The following is a 21,424-nucleotide window of genomic DNA, read 5'->3' as shown; positions in this document are numbered from 1 at the left end:
AAAAAAAAAAAAAAAAAAAAAAAAAAAAAAAAAAAAAAAAAGGAAGAAAGGCAATTGGAGCACATTCTAGGGCCTGAGATAACAAACGTCACACCTGCGTTAAGCATAGCCCAAATCTCTCCAAAGCAGATATTGGTGGAGAGAAAAAAAATCTAAGCATGAAATCACCACAATATTATTATGCCCCTTTCTGTCCCCTTGGGCGGTTACTACACGCAAAGGAGGAGACACAGAATGATGCTATGAACGTGTGCAAGTGCCCTATGAGTATAAGGGGCTGCGTGTCTATCATTATTAACGTCTGTATATTTCTCTTTCCTTATGAACCTCCGCACTCTTTATTAAAGGGATACTTTTTCATCACCTCCTTCTTGAAGATAAAATGTATGATTCAATGCAAAAGGGAAACTTCTTGCCCAGTGACCTCTCACAGGCTGGGACTGGTTGAGACCCAAAAGATCCTGACTCTCAGACCAGTAACCCGGCCAAGATGCCACCCTGTGAGGACAACAAGAATTGAAGAGAAAGCCCAGAAATCCAGATGTGGAGGTTAAGTAGGGCTGAATTTATTGTCTGGCCCATAATATCAGCACAATAAATATTTGCTGACTAATTAAATGAGTAAAAATTAATTTTTAAATCCAATTTTTCCCTTGATAAGGAACGCTTTCAATATCTATGTGCTCATTGAACAAGAGGTCCGGCTTCCCATTTGGGCAGGGTTATCTCATACCACATGAGGCGCGCGTGTGTGTGTGTGTGTGTGTGTGTGTGTGTGTGTGTGTGTGAGAGAGAGAGAGAGAGAGAGAGAGAGAGAGAGACAGACAGAAATCTCCTCATACTTGCTGCTGAGCAGAGTGTGTGGGGTGAGGAAGCACAAGTCACAGAAAGAGGGAGACAGAGAAAGGCTAAGAGAGGACCATGAACCAGGATTGTGAGTGAGAACAGAGAATGGGTGTGTGCATGTGGGTGCACTATGGGTGTGCACGCCGCTGCGCTCGGGCTCAGGAGGTGTGGTCCGCATCTCAGTATTGTGAGGCCCCACATCCTCAACTCTAACTCTGTGCTGAGCTCTCCTGGCAGCCGTCTGTGTTAAAATTCAGTCTGTGTGACTCCTGGGTCCCACCTCACTCCCTACTCTAACCCAGTGGCCTCCAGGGTGGGCACCCTGGGAGATTACATCCAGCCTAGGAAGCCAACCTCAACTTTGCTCCCGCCAGACCCAATACATCGCCCAGGGCATCGACTAGGCTGGGATGGGACTTTCCCTGCAAACCCTGCTGGCTGAAAAGAGGGAGGTGGGTGGGCCTGTCACCTACATACCTGAGACAGAAGCGATCTCCAAGAGAGAGTGGGAAGACTTGATTCTACAAAGATTGGGGCTGTGACATGTCAGGCACCCAGTGCTAAATAAGAAGTCTGGAGTACAGGGTCATGGGCCGTGACAGGTGGGCGCTCAGACCAACGTGTGAGATGTTTCGATGTGTGCCTTTATTGGGACGTGAGTGTGGCATGGGCCGCAGTGTGTGGCAAGTGTCATGGAGGTGAGAGAGGTGGGACGGAGCAGGGAAGAGGAGGAGTTCCTGGTCCAAGAGAGGACGAGGGCTGAGCAGAAACAGCAAGCCTTGTCTAACACCGTAAACAACAGGATACAACTCCATCGAGTCTGAGCTGTGCTTCCTGCTGACAGGGAAAAGAAAACACGCCAATAAGCCCTGCAGAAGCCAGGCGTCGGAGCCTGCCTGGCCATTCCGGATGCTCACTTTCATGGAGTTTCAGGATCTCAGGCGCCAGACCAAACTGAGTGACCATGCAGACTAGGACATGAGGCCAGCTTGAGTCCAAGGGGTTGACCCTGTCTCCTGCTCAGGACTGCCATGCCCAGGAAACCAGTGAGTCAAAGGAACAGCACGTGGGAAGGGGACCCCTGTCACCACCCAGTCGTGCACACAGCAGAGCAGGAAGGGGAGCTGCAGGTTAAAAAGGAAGAGCTCCGTTTCCTGTGCCTGTGTGGCCCTTGTGGGACTGCACAGGGCTTGGGGGTAAACTCCAGAGTCAGGTGGGAGCTGGGTCTAGCAATGGTTCTCAACAAGAGGCTTCTGGAAATGTGAGAGGCATTCTAGTCTCACTGTGGCCAGGAACTTCCACCAGCGCTCAGCACTCTAGGACCTCGGATCACAAATAGCCTACAGTATCAGCCAGTCCCCGCACCATGAACTGTCCACCCCGGACGCCGCCAGCACACCCTTGTGAAGCACCACGGGAAGAGGACCAGGCTGAGAATTAGGATACAGAGCAGCTTTCAGTCTACTCATTACAAGACCTCAACTGAAGTACTTGAGTTTTCCGTTTCTCTGTTCCCTCAAATGCAGAGGATGCCTGTCCTTCCATGATCCTATAGCAGTATTGTCGTGAGAAGAACAGGTGTGATAAAGCCCTCATTAGCCATCAGGTACCATGCAAACTCTAGGGTGTTATTTCCAGACAGCCAGGAGGCCTCTGCCCTCTGCTCCCACCAATGGGGTTTGACAGGTGTGAGTCAATGATTCTGGATAATTGTTTCTGCTCCAAGGATCCAAATTTTCTAGTTGAAGGACACTCAGGTCAAGCCTTGACAGGGACATTGAGAAGCTGATTTCTGCACCTCCAGCATGCTGCCTTTCTCCATACAGCCTAATTGGTACTACGGCCGAGACTACCTGACTCCCACACCCATGGCTCAATCGGTTACAGAGTCAGGGAAGATTGAAGTGGAATGAATGATGGTAACTCCCATCACCTGGGCCATAATGACTGCTGGTGTGCATCTCTCTCCTCCACTGTGTGGCTCCTGGAGACAGATGCCATTCCATGATGCTTGGTATCCACCAGGAGGGAGTACATTGCCAAGCCCTTTCCTAGGGCTTCATACATGTTTTTTGCCATTCATTCGTTTATTTGTAGGCACTAGTTCATTAGTGTTGGGTGAGGTTGCCCCACAAGGCTGAAGAAGTGACAGAAGGTATAGATAACCCTATGCCTGGGAGATTCCAGGATGCCAGGTGCCTGGTCAAACCCAGCATCTTCTCCAGCTAGCTGCCCACTCCAAGTCAAGAGGATCAGGTCCCCCAGAGAAGGACAGAGAGCTGTTACCTTCCCTGCATAAGGCTCTGGCACATGACAGAAGCCACAGGTGTGGGTTCCTCAGCTTTACTTTCTGTTACATGCTCTGCAGACAGGAGGTCTCAGGAAGCCCCGGGGGCAGCCTTCAAAGGGGGCTGGGAATAGAGATACACCAGGGATAAGCCTCAGAAACAGAGACATGAAATCACTGCCATTCCCCACGTGAGTGCTCATTAGCAAATCAGTCTCAGCTTGACCTCTAGTCCCCTGGGTCCCAAGACAAACTGGGGCCCTGACAGACCCTCTAGGTCCCCTCTCATACCCATGTCCACATGAGATCCTTAGAATTACTTTCAGATACTAACCCACTTGCTCTGGGAGACCTCTCCCCACCCAGGCTGGAGAAAGGCCAGGATGGGGAGAAAGCACAGCTCAGAGGGCGAAGGCGGAAGCTGCTGCTCCCACCCCCATAGATACCAGAAAGCCCCAGCTGCTTCCCCCACCTCCACACCCAGTGCCAACTCAGGGATATGCATTTCCAACAGGACTGTTTATGTCCAGAGCAATACATTCCCATGAGGAGGCCACTCCTGGCTGACCAGCCCTCATCTCTGACCGGAGCACAGCCAGCCTTCCCCGATTCACCGGGAGTTGGGGCACCACTGAGCTCTCTGGGGGCTGCAGGTCAGCAAGTTCCACCCCCACAGCCCAAGGCTTCTCCCTCTGCCTGGTCCTCAGGCTCCGGCCTGCCCAGTGCTCTGTGGATGCTCCCTGGTAACGGGGGCCTTAGAGTAAGCATTCTTCTTCCCGTTCCTTTCCGTCCCCCAGATGAACACAGCCCAAGCAGGTGCTGGGACCTTGTGAAGTAGGCAGGTGGCCTGGGAGGTATGCAGATCCCAGCTCTGATTTCTGGAGGCGTGAGTTCACAGGGAAGAATGCGAGTCTCAGGAGGTAGAAAGGGCTAGAAAAGCCTGAAGAGCATCATAGGAGGCATTCCAACTTGGAGAGATGCTACAACGTGGAGCCCAGTTGACATCCATTGCTAGTCACATCCCTTCAAGCTTTTAGAGTAATAACTATGATAAAACACACAGGGGACCCCTTACCCTACAAAACACAAGTCCTAAAAGCCAACCACCTGGGCCTTGCCCTTCCCTCTGCCATCTTCCTACAGCAGAAACACCACAGGACAGAGGTCGTCTGGGACTGGGTTCCCACTTCACAGGGCTCAAGGGAAGAGAGCTCTGTGACAAGAGAGAACTCCAGACTTTATCTTGTTCATCCTCCACCTCTAGTCAGGAAGGGAACGAGGAAACCAACCCAACAGCCTTGTGAATGGGTTAAGGAATAGCAAGGTTTGCAAATGGTACCATCAGGGCAGCACAGAGCCTGGCCTGGCTGATGTCACATGACACACGTGTGGTCTGAGCCGAGTCCAAACGAATGGTCACAGGAGGGCTGGAGCAAAGGAACTCGGGTATCTGCTAAATCAAAGGAAACTGACACTGTGCATTAAAAGCCAGCCTGGCCTTTTTCAGACTGGCTGGGGAGACAGCCCCAGCCCTGTGCAGAGTTTCTGGCCTCCTTTCCACTCTCGGCCCTGAACTTGCCTGTAACTTGAAAGGGCTAATTAAAGGCAAAAGAAAAATCAAAAGCTTGTTATCTGGGCTCCATTACTGCCCGTCCTGGCTTTAGCCTGTCTTGCAAAGCAGTTCTCCCTCTGTTCTCTCCAAGGCTACCACACGGTGTTAGCACCTGCAGCTCTGCAGACTTCCATGATGAACTTGGCTTTTTGTATTGTGGCAGGAAACAAGGGCAGCATGAACACTTGCCCACGGGCACCCGGACGGATCCCTGCAGCTGATTTTGCTCCCAAAAGCATCACCCAAAAAGGCAGGGTTTGAAGCAAGTTTTCTACAGGAAAGTGTCAGAGATTGCCAACCCCTCTGATCTCAAAAGAACTAGTTGTCGTTTAGTATGCGCACAGCATAAACTTGCCATCTTCTGACATAGGCCTGCATCTGTGTGCATGCTCGCGGGGAATTTATCACGTGTATGCATGTATGGGTGTCCTGTAGGCAAGGGGGATTCTTTTCAAGTGCTGGCTCTGCCACTCACTCCTAGTGTGACCTTGGGCAATTCATTTACCTTGCTGAGTCTCCAAGTGCTCAGATGCAAAATGAAATGTTAGGCCAAGGCTCTCGAAGGGCCTTCTCAACACCAACATTCCGATACATCTCACCCATGGACTTGTGTTTGAGTGTGTAATAGACATATGTCCAGCACAGCCTCCATCATTAGCTGCCTTCACCTGGGAGCAGTCCATGCCCCTGCAAGTTCATAGCCCTGTCTCATGGACTCTCTTAAGTGGCTCAGCTACGGCCCCAAGCAAAGGGCTCCAGGAGGCATTCCCAAAGGTTTAGACACCTGCTAGGAGGGCTCAGTAGATACAGTGGAGTCCCCTCCATTCTCTGGTCTGTCTCCAATTTGTCAACTTTTTGATGCCCTGCTTGGTCCAAAGCACCTCTCCTATTTCCTTTGTGACATCAGGGGACTCCTAGCTTTTTAAGACCTCTGAGAAGAGATGATGTCTTTTAGTTTCAGCCAGCCCAGTGTCTGGAAGACTTGACAATGGGAAACAGCCTGAGCCTAAATGCCAGGGCACCAACTTTCTTCTAGTTCTTCCCTACCTCCCACCCAAATCCCAAAGATGGGAGTGATGTCCTCTCCACGCTCTGGCTGGGGAGGGTGCCAGTCCCCTCCAAGATCTGCCTGGCATGTAGTTATACTTTATGAAGAGAAACTTACTTTTTAAATCAACCAAAATACATTTCCTCATATGGAACTCCACTCAAGTTTAAGGAGTCAAGAATCACATCATATGGATGCGTACTTCTGTCTGATGAATACATTTTCTTCTTCTCGCCAAATTAAAATTACAGAATTGATGTTCTGAAACTAGGTTCATAATCTTTAAAATGCAGTTACAAACGGAAAAGGACAAGAACACAGAAGATGCTGAGAGCTGAGCCTTCCAAGTCACCCAAAGAATAATTGTGAAAAAACAGGACCATTGTGAAGAGGAATAGAATCAAGACAAAAGAAGGCAGATGCTTTTCATGGTGGGGCACAGGAGAGCTAGGCTGTGACAGGCAGGAAGCTGTGTCCCCTGTTTCACCTGGGGTCACCCAGCAAGGCCATACCCACAAGCCATGCAAAGGCCCCTAAGCCAGCCCTTCTTCTGCTCTCCCTCCAGTGTCCCGCAGCTCGCTCTCTCATCGTCCACGCTGCTCCCTGACCTTGTCGCATGTCTCTTTCAAGGCGCTGTGCACACATAACATGCTCAATAAACATCATCTGTCCCTTCCCATCCCTTTTCTAAGTTAGATTTGCTTTCTCTATGTGTTCACTACACTCTTATCTGACTGTGCTCTCATTTTAGCATTTCCTAAAGACATGCAAAGAGCTACAAACACACCTCTCCTGAAATTCCACATCTATCCCAAATGTAGGAGGCTCCTCACATTCGCCTCTCCCCCACCCTATGGTTTTATTTAAGCTCCCAGGAAAGTTATTTGGAGGCTCAGTGAGTGCAAAGGGCATGTGCACGTTGTGCACTGCAGCACACTGTGATCTAGACTCCAGCCATGCCTGGTCCCTATGACATCCATTTGACACAGTTCTTACCTATTCCCAGCACTCCCGCTCGTAACCAGTGAGCCAATATGGCGCAGAGAAAAGTACTCTGATGGGAATTTATGTTTCAGCGCCCACTCTGACTCTTACACACTCAATGTCATAGTTGCAGAATGTTTTGGACTCTGGGTTCAATGAGACTCAGAGGTGAGATGGGATATACTCGCCTCATCTATGAAAGGGGAAGGAGGTTGATACACACCCCATGTGGGCTACAAGGCTGGGGTTCTCATCCTACACTCCCACCATCCCAGCCCACAGCCCTCCCTGGACTCACCGCGCTGCTGCAGGGGATGTCCTTCACCTTGAGCCAGGCCAGGTCCAGCGTGCCCTCACCCCGGTAGCAGGACTGCAGCCGCCCCTTAATGCGGTCATTGATCTGCTTCAAGATGAAGATGCACAGGGCCGACTCGTCCAGGGATTTCATTTTCCGCTTCTGGCCCTTGGAGAAGACGGTGAAAAGCAGGTCATCATCTGGACGAACGCCAAGGGTCCTGCCGAGCATGGCCCCTGCTTTGGACAGGTAGGCAGCCTGCAGCAGGCGGTACTCCACGCCACTGTGCTCACAGCCAATGGGCACCTCTACGTAGGAGTTGAAGGCCGTGTCCTCTTTGCAAAGCCTCACGAGTTTGGATGTATACACCTGCTCCTTGGTGGTGGAGCCTGGGGGAGACACCATCTCAGGTTGGAGGGTCAAAAAGTAGACAAAGTTACCACTGCTAAAACCATAGACATAGTAGATATCAAAGTCAGGGATGATGGTGAAGGTGTCCGAAGGGATCTTAATCATCGAGGCCACGAACTCATCATGGAAGACATACGCGAACATGCCATCTGCCTCGGAGTTCTTGGTCAGTTTCCGGCTGGAGATGGTGGGAAAATACTCAGGCTTCCCATCTACTGCTGTGGCAATGAACAGCTTGTCATCCAGGTTGCTGTAGGAGACGATTACTCCGAAGACCGAGCCACTCTCATTGACACCCGACAGATAGTGCTCCTTCTTATGGTAAGGCTCCCCCAGCTTGAAGAGGTCCTCTAGCCTCAGCAGCTTACAGATGCCTTGGTACAGACTCCCACAGGCAATCAGCCTGTTCTCCTTGTAGTCTATGAGGAGCATCTTGTTGACATTGTTGGTGGTGGTCAGGGGCTCGTTGCAGGTCTGGACGATGCGGGGTGGGTAACACTTGGGGTTGTCCTCGTCCGGCCCTGTCTCATGCGTCACCAGGACCTTCAGGTCACTGGAGAGCTTGTAAATCCGATTGACAGCCCCCAAGTAAATGTGTCCCGTCCTCTCGTCCACCACCAAGTGATTGAAACCCTCGGCGGGCTCCCCTCGAAACGTGACAAATGACCGCTGTTTCTGGGACAGCGGGGCTGGCTGCCGGGTGAGCAGAGTGGAGGAGCCCACGCCCACCATGAGGAGGTGGGAGAGCAGGCAGGTCCAGTTCCAGGGCATGGCTCTCATGGCAGAGGTGGGTCCCGGCAGCAGAGCAGCACTTAGACACGGTCGTCCCCTCGGAGGGCCAGGACTCAGCAGTGCAGACTCCCCTGCTGGAGAGAGGGAAGACTGTGAGCTGGATAGCAATGCCAGCGGCTTCATTTCACCCCACAGCTTGTCTGCCTGGACTTTCAAAACATTCCGCACACACTGAGCAGAGCTGCACTGGGGGGTGCCGGACACTGGCTGAGTCAGCCCCCACCACGAGCATGTGACACAGAGCCGGGTGGCAGCAGCCCCAGGAGGACACATCAGTAATGATAATGGTGGTGATGATAATGACACCATAATAATAGCAGTGATGATGATCATGATCAACAGCCATTATCCACTGAGTGCCTGAATTTGTGTCAGACACTGTCCAGCACTGTCAGCCAGGTCAGGTGCCACCAGCAGGCAGCATCCGCAAAAGGCTGACTGGAGGAGGAGAGGGAGGGAGGGAGGGAGGGAAGGCAGGAGGCAGGGCTGCATGTACGGGCTGCAAGCTTTGTCTGGTGTTCCCCACAGGAGGTCTCTCCACACAGTTTCTCTGTCTTCAGGCTCTGTGAACCACCTCCTGCTGGACCGCATCCGACTGTAGAGGTGGTAATAGGGACCTCACGGTTACTATCCCCCTGCACTGCACTGCCCCTTAAAGAGCCACACTTTGTTTTCTTTTGTTTTTTTGAGACAGAGTCTTACTATGTCTCCAGGCCAAAATGCAGTGGCATGATCTTGGCTCACTGAAACCTCTGCCACCCAGGTTCAAGCGATCCTCCTGTATCAGCCTTCCAAGTAGCTGGAACTACAGGTGCACACGACCATGCCCAGCTAATTTTTTTTTTTTTTTGGTAGAGATGGGGTTTCACCACGTTGGCCAGGATGGTCTTGATCTCTTGACCTAGTGATCTGCCCGCCTTGGCCTCCCAAATTGCTAGGACTACAGGCATAAGCCATCGTGCACAGCCTAAGAGCCACACTTTTATGAATAGCCCCTTTATCAACCTTTTCTCAAAGGACCAAATCTGTGTGTGCTGTCTATTACCTGCTGTGACCCTGACCGGCAGACCTCCGAAGTACGTCCTATTGTATCCACATTTTACAGCTAAGGAAAGCGCACTTAGGGAAGCTGTGTAAGTTGCACGCTAAAAGTGGTAGATGTAGCTTCAAATCTGAGTAGTGTGAATGTGCAGATTCACAATTTTAACTGCTAAACCATCTCGGTTCACCCCAGCCTCGCACAGATGGGGCTGTACTGTGATCCCTTCCCGTGCAGCAGAAGAGTTAAGGTTGATTCCTTCTTGGGCACTATCCATTATGGCCACTGCCTCTGGTTCTCTGTGTCTGTATCTACTAGTGCAGGAGAAACCTTTCCTCTGTGCCTCCTCTGCTGGATAAAAGGGCCGAATTTAAAACCCAATGCAGTGGCAACAACCACTCTAGGTTCGCTGCCCAGCCCTGAGCCCTAATGCCATTTTAAGAAGGCGGATCTTGGCTTCCTCCCCTAGCAGGGCCTCCTCTGAGAGGTTTTCATTAAAGGGAGAGAAGAAATGCTTTAAGAAGTGGCCAAGCAAACAAACAAATAAATAAACTCCCTGAGGAGAAGATCGCCCCCCATCCTGAGGGTCTCCTTCTATTCAAGATGCTTTCTGCGTGTGTTTCCAGAAACACAGCTTTGTGTTCCTTCCAGTTTGGGAGAATTCAGGGAAGGAGTTGCCAACATCCTATGTGGGGGCATCTCAGCTCTGTGGAATTTTTCTCATTCACCTCCAAATACTTCGAGAATGGGGAATGAGAAGAGGTAGGCCACTAAGCAATAGAAAATTCCCCAGCAGGGAGCATGCCACAGGTTAGATAGAAACCAAGAGAAGAAGGAAGAAAGCCAAATAAAGACTTTGCATTGTCAGCCAGCATCCTAATGAAAAGCACAGGTCTTCTCCAGTCAATATCAGAGGAGGAAGACCAGCTAGTGGAGCATACCACAGCTAATAGCAGTGCTGCCAGCCAAGGGCCTTCATTCATTCACGCATATGGCAAAGGTTTGCTCAGAATACATACAAAAAATATGCAAGACGCTGTGGGACCCAAGGATCAGATCCACAAAGAACACATAGTCAAATCAGGCTGATACCAACAGAACCTGAATTGATGCGTGTGATGAAAAGTCACATGGCATACAATAAGTGCTTTGGAAGTTCCTAGGAGGAAAGAAGACTTCTAACTCGGGGTAAGAGAGACCAAGAAGCAGGCTGCAGGTGGCCTTGGGGAGGGCATGGAATTTGGACTGAGCCGTGAACTTGAAGACAGGCAGGGCACAAAGGGAAAGGCCTTCTAGGGGAGGGGTCCACACAGCAGAAGCATGGGCATATCACACCAGGGTGTGTACAGGAAGAATACATCTGGAGAACACAGTTCATGAATGAATCAGGTAGAATACAAGGATGAAAACATAGAGCCCACAGCCTTGCCAGGATGTCACTGGGAAGTTGAGACTGAAATGCACAATGTTGAAGACAGACATGAAATTGTAAAGGAAAAGAACAAAGGCCCCAGAGAGGAGCCTCTCCCTTTCCATTTAGGCTTAGCCTGCAGAAGGAGAGTTTGGAGCTGAGGTTTCCACGATGGCAGGACTGGATCTGTCTTGCTCATCAACACATTCATAGCCAGACATATAGAAGAGGCTCAGCAACTACTTCTTGACTGGTAGAAAGAGGGGCTGGAAGCATAGAGGAATATCAATATTTGTGGAGCATTTGCTGCACCCCAGAGCCCATGCAAATATTTTTACATAGCTTGGCTCACACAATCCTCACCACTGTTCTCTGGGGTCAGGATTGATTATCTTATTCCTTTTTCAGGTGAGGAAACTTTAGCTCTACAAGGACACTGGCAAATATGTAGCAGAACTAGGTTTTAAGTCCAGGTTTCAATCACTGCAAAACCCATACTTTTCTAGAAACACACAATTCCAGAGCCCAGAAGATAGAGCACTTAGAAGCCCCTGTTAACCCATGTAAGCCCGAAACACAGAAATCCCAGGATATCACCTGCCAGTATCAGGAGAAAACCAAAGCCCTCTCTGACCTGCAGGGGCTAAGCTGGTAGATAACACCCATCAGGTGAGTTCTGTGGTTTACATCTAAAAGTATTCATGACCATAAACCAGCAGCTGTACAGAGCCCCTCTGCCCAGCACAAAGTAAGTGCTTAGGAAATGATAATTGCTCTTATGGTTACTGTTAGCAAGATTGAAATAGGATTAGAAGGATTAGGATTATGATAATGAGATGGTACCTGGTGGTACATCTCAAGACGAGTAATGAAGAGTCAAGATGGGTCATCTTGAATTGCTTGTGCAAATTCAAATATCAAAGAAGAATCTGGAAGTTTTTGATCTGAAAGATATAATCCAGTTTAGTGATTCCCAATCCCTGATTTTAGAGACAAAGAGGTTGAAATTCAAGAGGTCAGATGAAGCTGTAATAGGTCACACATTGAGTTGAAGGCAGCATAAAATCAGATCTCACACTGTCTGTTTCATGCTCTTTCCATCACCCCGGCCTCTCTTCTGACTTCATGTGAACTCACTCCAGCAGCTGCTCCCAGCTTTTGTCTGAAAAGAGACTGCTCTTTGCGCACCATATGCTCTGCTGGCTAACAGGGCTCTCAAAACATCTCTGCCAACAACCAAATTCCAGCAAGACTGATAATCCCCCTTCCAGACAGGCAGGTGCAGGTCGGGGCTCAGCCACCAACTTTTTGGAGGAGGGAACTTTGTACAGTCTCTGTATTGGAACCTGCCACATGCTAGGGAAAGGGCGCCTACCCACAGCCCACCTTACTGTACACACACGTGGACTCAGGACCAATCAACAGCTCTCTAGCCTGCAAAAGGCAAGACAAGGAAGCCTGCAATTATGAATTTACTGAGCAGAAAGGTGCCATGGCTCATTCTGCATCTTGTATTAGGCACCGAAATGAGACACAGTTATGCATCTCAAACACTTATCGCCCTCATCTGGGGATGGTGAGATCATGATACCCAGAGAGGAGGTGGGCCCACGGAAACAATAACATGTGCTGGGAATAACCAGCCTCATTTTACACACCATGAAAGAGACTGACTAGGAAACAAATAAGAGAAAGATGGAGGAGAAAAGGAGAAAATAAGGATGCGAGCTCCAGCTTGCCTCACCGAAGACCCCGCAAGGCATCACCACAGAAGTGATCTCCCCACCCAGCTTGAGGCCCACAGATACGCAGAGCCACCAGCCCCCAGCCTCCCGGAGCTGTCTAACGCTCTCCAATCTGGCAAAGCGAGAGCCAGATTGGCTCGGGGTTGGGGGTAGGGGGTGGATTCCCTCCCAGGAAATCAATTCTTGTAAGTGGTAACCCCAACCTGGGAAACCCCGCCCCAATTTCAGAGCCTACCCACCATTTCACGAGAGCCAGATTGGCCCCCAGGGCAGGGGGATTCACTTCTAGGACATCAATTCTTGTAAGTGGTAACCCCAATCTGGGAAAACCCCACCCCAATTTCAGAGCCTACCCACCATTTCGCTCTCAAGTCACCATTTGGCCAATTTCAAAACGACGTATCGGAAACTATATTCAGCCCAACTCCAATTCTTAAAGGCAAGTAATGGGAATAAATAACCCCCAACAATTGCCCCAAAGGATTCACCAAACTACATAGGATAGGCCAGAAGGCAGTTTAACTGAAAGATCCCCAAACCCAACCCAAACACGCTAAGTTTTCCCTTCTTTGAAATCAGATTTTAATTTGGAGTAGTCTCAGGGGAGATGGGACTCATTTTTAGAAGCTGATCATCATTTTGATTAAAGAAATTGGGGCTTTGTTTTAGGCAGCAAGTTTCAAAGAACAGAAACTGATTTTCATGAAATAGCATCATCCTCTCAGATTCCTGAGTGGTAGAAAGGAAAGTTATTACAGAGTCGTTTAAAATAGCAATTACCCTGTGAAATTACTTTAGAGTTTACCAAGTGTTTTCATGGATATTACCTTGTTCTGAATTTCTTGTTCATGACAACCCTGTTAGGTGGATGAGGTATTTATAAGTAATGCCCCCTTTAGAGATAAGGAAACCGAGGCTAGAACAGGTACAGGTCTTGGCTGAAGTCACACACAGTCACATTGGGCTTTGGAGAGTTGAGCTCTTTAAGTCTCACTCAATTTTTCACAGTACATTTCCTGGCCCCCTGGATAGAGTCCTGGTCCTCAGACCTTTTGCTAAGGGGTAACAGATTCTCAGAAAATGTGTCCTAGGATGGCATTTCAAAATTCAAGTCACAATACACCATGAATTAGGTGAGTTACAGGTGACTTTTTTTTTTTTTTTTTTAAGATGGAGTCTCCCTCTGTTGCCCAGGCTGGAATGCAGCGGCATGATTTCGGCTCACTGCAACCTCTGCCTCCTGGGGGTTCAAGCAATTCTCCTGCCTTAGCCTCCCAAGTAGCTGGGATTACAGGTGCCTACCACCATCCCTGGCTAATTTTTGTACTTTCAGTAGAGACAGGATTTCACCATGTTGGTCAGGCTGGTCTCTAACTCCTGACCTCAAGTGATCCACCCACCTCAGTCTCCCAGAGTGCTGGGATTACAGACGTGAGCCACCACACTCAGCCAGGTACTTTTCTTAATGAAATAAAACAGAAGGGGAAATATTAGTATGTCACATAGAAAAGATGAGCGCTGTTTGGTGAGACTTGTTTTACCCAGTATATAGCATACTACATATTGAATGTGATGTAAATATGTGTAATGTAACTGGGTCCCTGGGATGGTTAATTTTATTTGTCAAATTGGCTGAGCCATGGTGCGCAGATAGTTGGTCAAACATTATTCTGGACATTTCTGAGAGGGTGTCTTGGGATAAAATTAACATTTAGATCAGTGGACTTTGAGTAAAGCAGATTGCCCTCTATAACGTGAGTGGGCCTCATCCAATCAGTTGAAGGTCATAAACAGAATGAAAGACTGGCCACCTCTGAGCAAGCGGAAAATTCACTAGCAGATGGCCTTTGGACTTGGATATAACAGTGGCTCTTCTCTGAGTCTCCCATCTACAGATCCACCCTAAAGGTTTTGAACTTGGTGCCTCCAAAATTGTGTGAGCCAATTCTGTAAATCAATCTCTGTCTCTATACACACACACACACACCCCTTCTTGGTTCTGTCTTCTCTGAAGAAGCACAACGAATACAGTCATGGTCAAAAAAATTTGAAACACACTTTGAGAGACAGTGCATACCGGTTGCTTTTGCTATCATTTATGTATCCTCTGGGCATCTGTGCCTTTGCCCTCTCTCAGCCCAAACACTTCTGCTGGAATTGACTTGACCTCTGGTTCAAGGCCTGAGCCTCTCAGCACAGAGCAGGGATGGGGAGAGCACAGTGATTGGCTCAGGAATGAGAAATTGGTTAAATCAGATCTCTGACAAGCAACAAACTTTGGATGGAGATACTGGGAAAGAAAGTTCTAGCTCTTCCACCAGATGTGACCTTGGAGAGACAAGGGCCTAAGAACCACTGGTGCCATCTTGTAATCACAGGGGTGGGAGCAGGGGACAGGAGCCTGGAAGAATGAAGCCAAAGTACTGAGGAGGGCAGAACTAAGCCAAAGGATAGAGAGTACTGGGTCCCCGGCCTGGGCGACATCCTATAAATGTCTCAGTTGTGTCCACTGAAACCAGCTCTATGCCTGTACTTTCCAGTTACGTGTTCCAAAAAAAAAAAAAAATTCCCCTTTTGCAGAAGCCAGTTTGGGTTCAGTGTTCTGGCACTTGTCAATATAAGAATCCTAACCCGTACACAGAAAAAGCCCAACGAGTACAGTGTCTCCCACCACAGCCTCTGTAATAGACTATTATCCCATGTGATCAACTGAGCAAGCCAAACAGGTTTGTGCCTCCTGCTGCCCACAGAGATAAACTATGGTTTTACAGATAGCAAGGCATAATCCCAGGTGATGTTTGAGGGTGTATGCCTGTGTGTGTATGTGTACATACTAACTTTCAGAATCAAACACAACCCTTCCCTATCTGCTGAGCATTTGCCTTAAGAGCTGCACCTGCAGGGCTCTTGGGAAGCCTTCACCTATTTATGCCTCCATGCCCTGAGTTAGACGCATTGTTCACATGAAACCTCCTCCGTTAAAGCCACTGGTCTAAGATGCCCCTACTATACATTAGTGCAGGGACCAGTACTACCAGAATCTCACATTTTACAAACTGTTATATTTGTCCATTGATGCTGTCCCCAAGTCTAAAAATAGGAGCACCTCAAGGACAAGGATTATGTTTTACCACTCTTTTCTCCAGTTCTAAACTCAGAGCCTGAAACACAGTAGGTATGCAACAGATGTTTGGGAACATGTGAATGAATGAATGAATGAATGCTCCATAGCAGAGTATATGAGATGGCAGTGGGTATCATGTACGGCTAAAGTACAAAGTAAATTTCAAGCCAGCCAGTTTAAACAGGGACCAACCTAAAAAATTGGTTGTACCCTGTTGTAAACCAGGGCTTATAAATACTTAAAATACTCCATTTTGTCCTTTTAAAACATGAGTTCAAATGCATCAGAGAAACGACATCTTTTGTATGTGATTTCATTGAGACCAACCTGTCCGCCAGCTGGGATATCATAAAAAGTCATCTTGTGTTAGCAAATCGGGCTTTGAGAACCACTGTCCTATGCAGCAAAGTACATCAGTATGGACCCGGTTGAATAGAAGAGGCTGAGCCTAAAAGTAAAAATGCAGCATGGAAAACAGACAACAGAAAACAGTCACAATGCAGCAGATGCCAGTTGCTGGAAGTCAGCATGCACTCATGTATTCAGCCAAAGACTACTGATGGAGCACATACCACATGAGGAGTTCTGAGCTGGGTGCAAAGGGTAGAGACAGTCCAGGGCAGAAAACAGTGTCCCTGCCAAGCACGGTGGCTCACACCTATAATCCCAACAATTTGAGAGGCGAAGGTGGGTGGATCACTTGAGGTCAGGAGTTCAAGGCTAGCCTGGCCAATGTGGTGAAACCCCATCTCCACTAAAAAAAAAAAATAATACAAAAATTAGCTGGGTGTGGTGGCACATGCCTGTAGTTAGTCCCAGCTACTTGGGAGGCTGAGGCAGGAGAATCACTTGAACCTGGGAGGCGGAGGCTGCAGCAGTGAGCTGAGATTGTGCCACTGCACTGCAGCCTGGGTGACAGAACAAGACTCCATCTAAAACAACAACAACAATAAAAGTGTCCCTGCTCTTCAGGGGCTGAGGGGCTTCTAGAGGCCCCTCTAGCTGTCCCACTGGCAAGCTTGGCAGATCCTCCCCTTCCCAGCCGCTGCTAAAAAAAAAAAAAACCCTGAACTTTATCACCTCCCGTAGTCCTTCCTACAACACTGTACAACTGGTCACTTGATCGCAATTGTGCAGATGGGTTGGGGACAGGAAGTTACTTTTCATCAAAAGCATGTCATGCATGAGTCTGCTAGTCTGAAGTCAGCGAGAGGTGGCTACTGGCTATGAACGACATTTCCCAGCCTCTCCATTTCCACATGGTATCCAGGTGTGACTGAATAGCGAGGTCATGGTGACATTCCATGCCAAAGAGGGGAAGAAATAAGTGTGTCTTCTCTACAGTTTCTTTCACCACCCAGCTAGATAAAGAGGACCCTGAGGCCCTATAGGATGGTGGAGCCTCCTGATGAAAGATCTATGCACCCACTAGGAACATTGGACAAGAAAGAAACCTTTACTGTGATAATCCTGAAACTGTGGATTTGTGTGTGACAACAGTTAGCCTCACCCTAACTCACAGACAGAAACACAGAGAACTCACTGCATCTCAGAGCTGGGATTCAAACCTAAAGCTGGGGGCTCCGGGTCTCTGTTCTTTGTAGAACATCAGGCTCTGGCCCTAGGGAGAGTTCTCTGTAGGTGCCAGCAGCCCCCTCCCTTGTTCCCAAAACCAGATTGCAAGCGGCCAAGCCCAGAGAGAGAGGAGACGGCCATGCTAACATCTACAGAATAGAGAAATCATCCATGTTGCTCGATGGCCATTTCCAAGTTTGGGGCCCAGGGAGGCAAATGTGTGTGCAGCTGAGGGCAGTGAGGGAGTTGGGGAGCAGCAGCAGGCCTCTCTTTCATTTCATCCAAGAAATTCTAAACACCCATTGATCCGTGCAAACAAAACAGACACATGCCATTTGCAGATTTCTACTCCAATCTGTAATCTATGCATTCAGAATAACATCTTCAGTAAGATCGGTATTTTTTCCCCAACTGCATTTTTTCACTTTAAACACTTGGTTTCTAGAAGTGGGAGCCACGAATTATTTTACATCTTTTCCTGGAGAGTTCTATTTACACCCATCTATGGCCCAATCATGCAGCTCACTACAGTCTGGGGCCTGTGATAGACAACTGACCTCATGTACTTGGCCAGCTCACTGCAGCCACATCCATCCCGGCCTTAACTGTCACCCCTGCCCCTTAATTGCTGGCCGTCTCAGAAATGAGTGTCACATTCATCAGAGGAAAGAGCCAGAGGGTAGGGATGATACAGCGCAACTCTTCACTACCACTAGGGGGGAAAGTCAAGCCAAAACAACTGTCTTCCCAAGAAAAGGTCACTGCTGGCCTTGGGCAGTCTCGGTGTGGGTGGGGCCTCGTGGGGTCAGCTCAGCCACAACCCAGCCTAAGTCTAGAAAACAACAGTCCAGCAGTGGGAGCTCCAGCTGTGGGAGCCCTCTTCCAGCGTGCCTCCCTCTGCCTCTGCTTCTCTCCTGAGGGACGGGAACCGTGAAATTGACAACTAATGGAAGGGCTGGAGAAGGGTGTAAGACACGGGGAAGAGGGAGGGACGGAGGCCCAGGCACTGATGTAGTCTTGGCACTGCCAGGCAATCAGCCGGGTCCCAGGGAAATTCAGCACCAAGCTCAGCTACACAGGGCTCCCTTAATCCTTACTTTCCAGTTTATTAAAAGGGGCTGAGGAGAAGTGATTACCATGGACAGAGCCTTTGGACCCAGTCTGGAAGAAGCCTCTGCAGGAGACTGAGTCTGTGAGTCTCTCCATTCAGAGATCAGGTCCCAGCTGGACTTCTGAGACCTTTATCCACAATTTCCACGCCCTCCTTCCTTTCCCTCCTCCAGGCCTCCTTGTCCTTGGCCCGGAGGGTGTTCCCCCAGGGTACAAAGCCACCTCTCCCTAGCCAAGTCTACCATCCCCAGCAGAGCTGAGCAAGAGCTCCAGCCGAGATCCAGGTAGCCCCTTGTGAAACTCTTCATTACCACGTGGAGATCGCCTTAAGATTCCAGGCACTGTGCCTCGGGGTGGGGGAGTCGCTAGGCAATGGCTTTCTTTACTTCAAGAGTGGCAGCAAGGCTTTAAAAAACATAGCACTCTCAGTAGGATCTTGGCTTGGGGAGGACAGAATCCCAAACTTCTTTCCAGCATCTCACTTAAAGAAACAGGCCAGCCAGGAATTTGGAGTCAGATGCCCCAGCTGGAGTTGATGTCAAGAACTGCTCTGCAAAATGGCACAGCCTGGCACCTATGTGGCCACTGTCTCCTGCCCAGCCCATGAGGAACACTCTATTCAGAGTCTGTCCGGGAGTGCTGGCTCCTGGTCTTCAAAAAGGACCCACTAGTCTCTGGGTGCACAGAAATAGGGGGACACCATGGGAAGTTGCTAAGCTATACAAAGGGAGACTTGCTGTTACTTTTGCTGCCCCAAGACCTGGGTGGACACTGGGGCCACAGAAAAGGGGCTTGGGGTCACCACAGACTGGGGACAGTCACCTCTTCATGAAGCCCTGTCTTGTGCATATGACCTGAGGCTTGCCCAGCTGACATTTTTATTGGGACGGGAGGCTCACTGCAACCCTGCCTGCCACTCCAACCTACACTCGCCATAGCCTCTCCAGCCGCTCCTGCCTGGCCCCAATAGGCAAAGCCACATTCAGTGGTCTTCACCCAGATGAGCTCCTTGCTCCCCTTTCATAGTCAGGGGAAGTAGTGGGATGTTCTTAGCTCACAGCCAGTCATGCATCAGCCAGTGTCACTCATAAAAGCCTCCTCTAAGAATTGCCATGGCCAAGGATACTATAGGTGTCAGAAATGATCATTCTAACAGGCCATGTCCTGCTAAGTGACAGCCCTTCTTTCTTGTTGCCTCAGTTTCCCCATCTGTAATATGGTGTTTCTGGAAATAGGATGAGGAAGAGAGATCACTCAGTTTCTTCTTGGGCTAAATCCAGAAGTGAGAGTGAAATGTTTTAGGCTTCACAGAACACAGGCCATCATCAAGGTTGGGAAGTTTCCACAAACGGCCTTTGCGGAGGTGCAGGGCAGAGCCACATGATGTGATGATTACAACACCTGGGGCGGGGGCATTCACTGGGAGACAAAAAGCTGGTGCTGAGTTTCTCTCCAAAGACTCTTTGCATCTTTGCCTAAGTTGCCTTTTTAGCTGCCTGAGTCTCAATTGCGGGGAACCTCAGGAATGCCTGCCAGGGTTGGACCCCACAGCCTGCCCTCAGAGAACCCGGGGTACTCATCTGTTCAGTGGATCTAATTCACACTCTTGGAGTCTGTTTTCTCCTGCAGATAAGAAAGACCAAGGACACTCTTAACAGCTCAGGTGCTGGTCCATTCCACTGAGCCTGACCGGCAAGCTGATCTTTCCAGGAAGGGCCTTTGATTCTTCCCACCTCTGAGGACCTCAGTCCACAACAGGAGGCCTCCATGCATTGAAACCCCACCCACCCCCCCAACTCTCACCCCACCCCACCCCCCTACATGGGCTTAATTTAGACCCCTCGACAGGTTGACTCTGCCAGCATGATCTGACCCATTTCATTTCCTACTCATACCAAGTAAGAAAAAGAAATGGAAATAATCCCTTTCGCAGCCTGGTCTGAAATCTCTAGCTAGACTTTTCTAACTGTAAAAACAGTCAGTGGGTTTACAAATGATAATACATGCAAGGTTTTGGAAAAACCAAGCTGAAAGTCCACACACTTAGATCCTTGGGCCTCAGCATCTTTCCAGCCACCCCTCCACTCATAAAAGGCGTGACCACTCCCACCCACCCATCACAGCCGCCCCCACAGCTCAGCCACCCGCCTTCTGGTCCCACGGAGTCTTCACTCGAGGAAGCCTGTAATCCCACCAAACATTGGCACTGTGGGGGAGTGGGCTATTTGGGGCTTACTCGGCCAAATGACAGTGCTGCTGTTGTCACCAACATCGAGTGGCATGTTGGGCCCCAGGCCCCCCATGCCCCTCTACCCCCTCTCTTCTTTCTCAATTCCAGGGAAAATCAGGAAGTGAACAGTTGTCTCCCTTGCTGGTCTATATTCATGTAATTAGTGCTATTTAATTCCATGATGAGCCAAAGCTCATAAAATACAAAACATATTTCAGCTGTGTGCCGAAAATCTTGGCAGAAATCTCCGCTGCAGCCAGAAGCTGAACACAGCTATATTTGCTCCTTTAAAAAAAAAAAAATTCAGCCGGGCACGGTGGCTCATGCCTGTAATCCCAGCACTTTGGGAGGCCGAGGGGGGTGGATCACGAGGTCAAGAGATCGAGACCATCCTGGTCAACATGGTGAAACCCTGTCTCTACTAAAAATACAAAACATTAGCTGGGCATGGTGGTGCATGCCTGTGATCCCAGCTACTCAGGAGGCTGAGGCAGGAGAATTGCCTGAACCCAGGAGGCGGAGGTTGCGGTGAGCCGAGATCGCGCCATTGCACTCCAGCCTGGGCAACAAGAGCGAAACTCCGTCTCAAAAAAAAAAAAAAAAAATCAGAATGACTGCAACAAAGTTTTGGGGCCAAGCAGTACTACCTGAGAATATGTTCGGGGGTAGCAGAATAGGGGATTTTAGGTCAAAGTTTGGAAATAATCTCTATCACCATGACAACACTAAATTTAAAAAATATTTAGCATTGATCAAGTGACGTGTACGTGCTGGAAGAACGTGTCATACATCGTAAGGAGGTGTTCTGGGTCCACTCACTCCTTACTCTCAAGAATTCACATGTGTCTTAAGGGCTTGGGTCCCAGTCTCCAAGTCATCCTCCTCCTCCCACGTACTGCACACACACTTATGAGT

General features: G+C 49.2%; 1 protein-coding gene across 1 annotated transcript in view; it reads right to left on the bottom strand.

Annotated features, from left to right (window-relative positions):
* The window catches only part of PLXNA4 (plexin A4), a 457,741-nt gene that overhangs the window by 383,920 nt on the left and 52,397 nt on the right, over positions 1-21,424 (bottom strand). Inside the window, exon 2 of the mRNA XM_017532531.2 lies at positions 7,076-8,349. Within this exon, the coding sequence (XP_017388020.1) occupies positions 7,076-8,263 (1,188 nt within the window). The 5' untranslated portion in view covers positions 8,264-8,349. The remainder of the gene's footprint in view (positions 1-7,075; positions 8,350-21,424) is intronic.

This window comes from Cebus imitator, unplaced genomic scaffold (assembly GCF_001604975.1).
Source record: "Cebus imitator isolate Cc_AM_T3 unplaced genomic scaffold, Cebus_imitator-1.0 Scaffold77, whole genome shotgun sequence".
NCBI lineage: Eukaryota > Metazoa > Chordata > Mammalia > Primates > Cebidae > Cebus > Cebus imitator.
The sequence above is the reverse complement of the archived record's forward strand: the minus strand, read 5'-3'. Positions and strand labels throughout refer to the sequence as shown.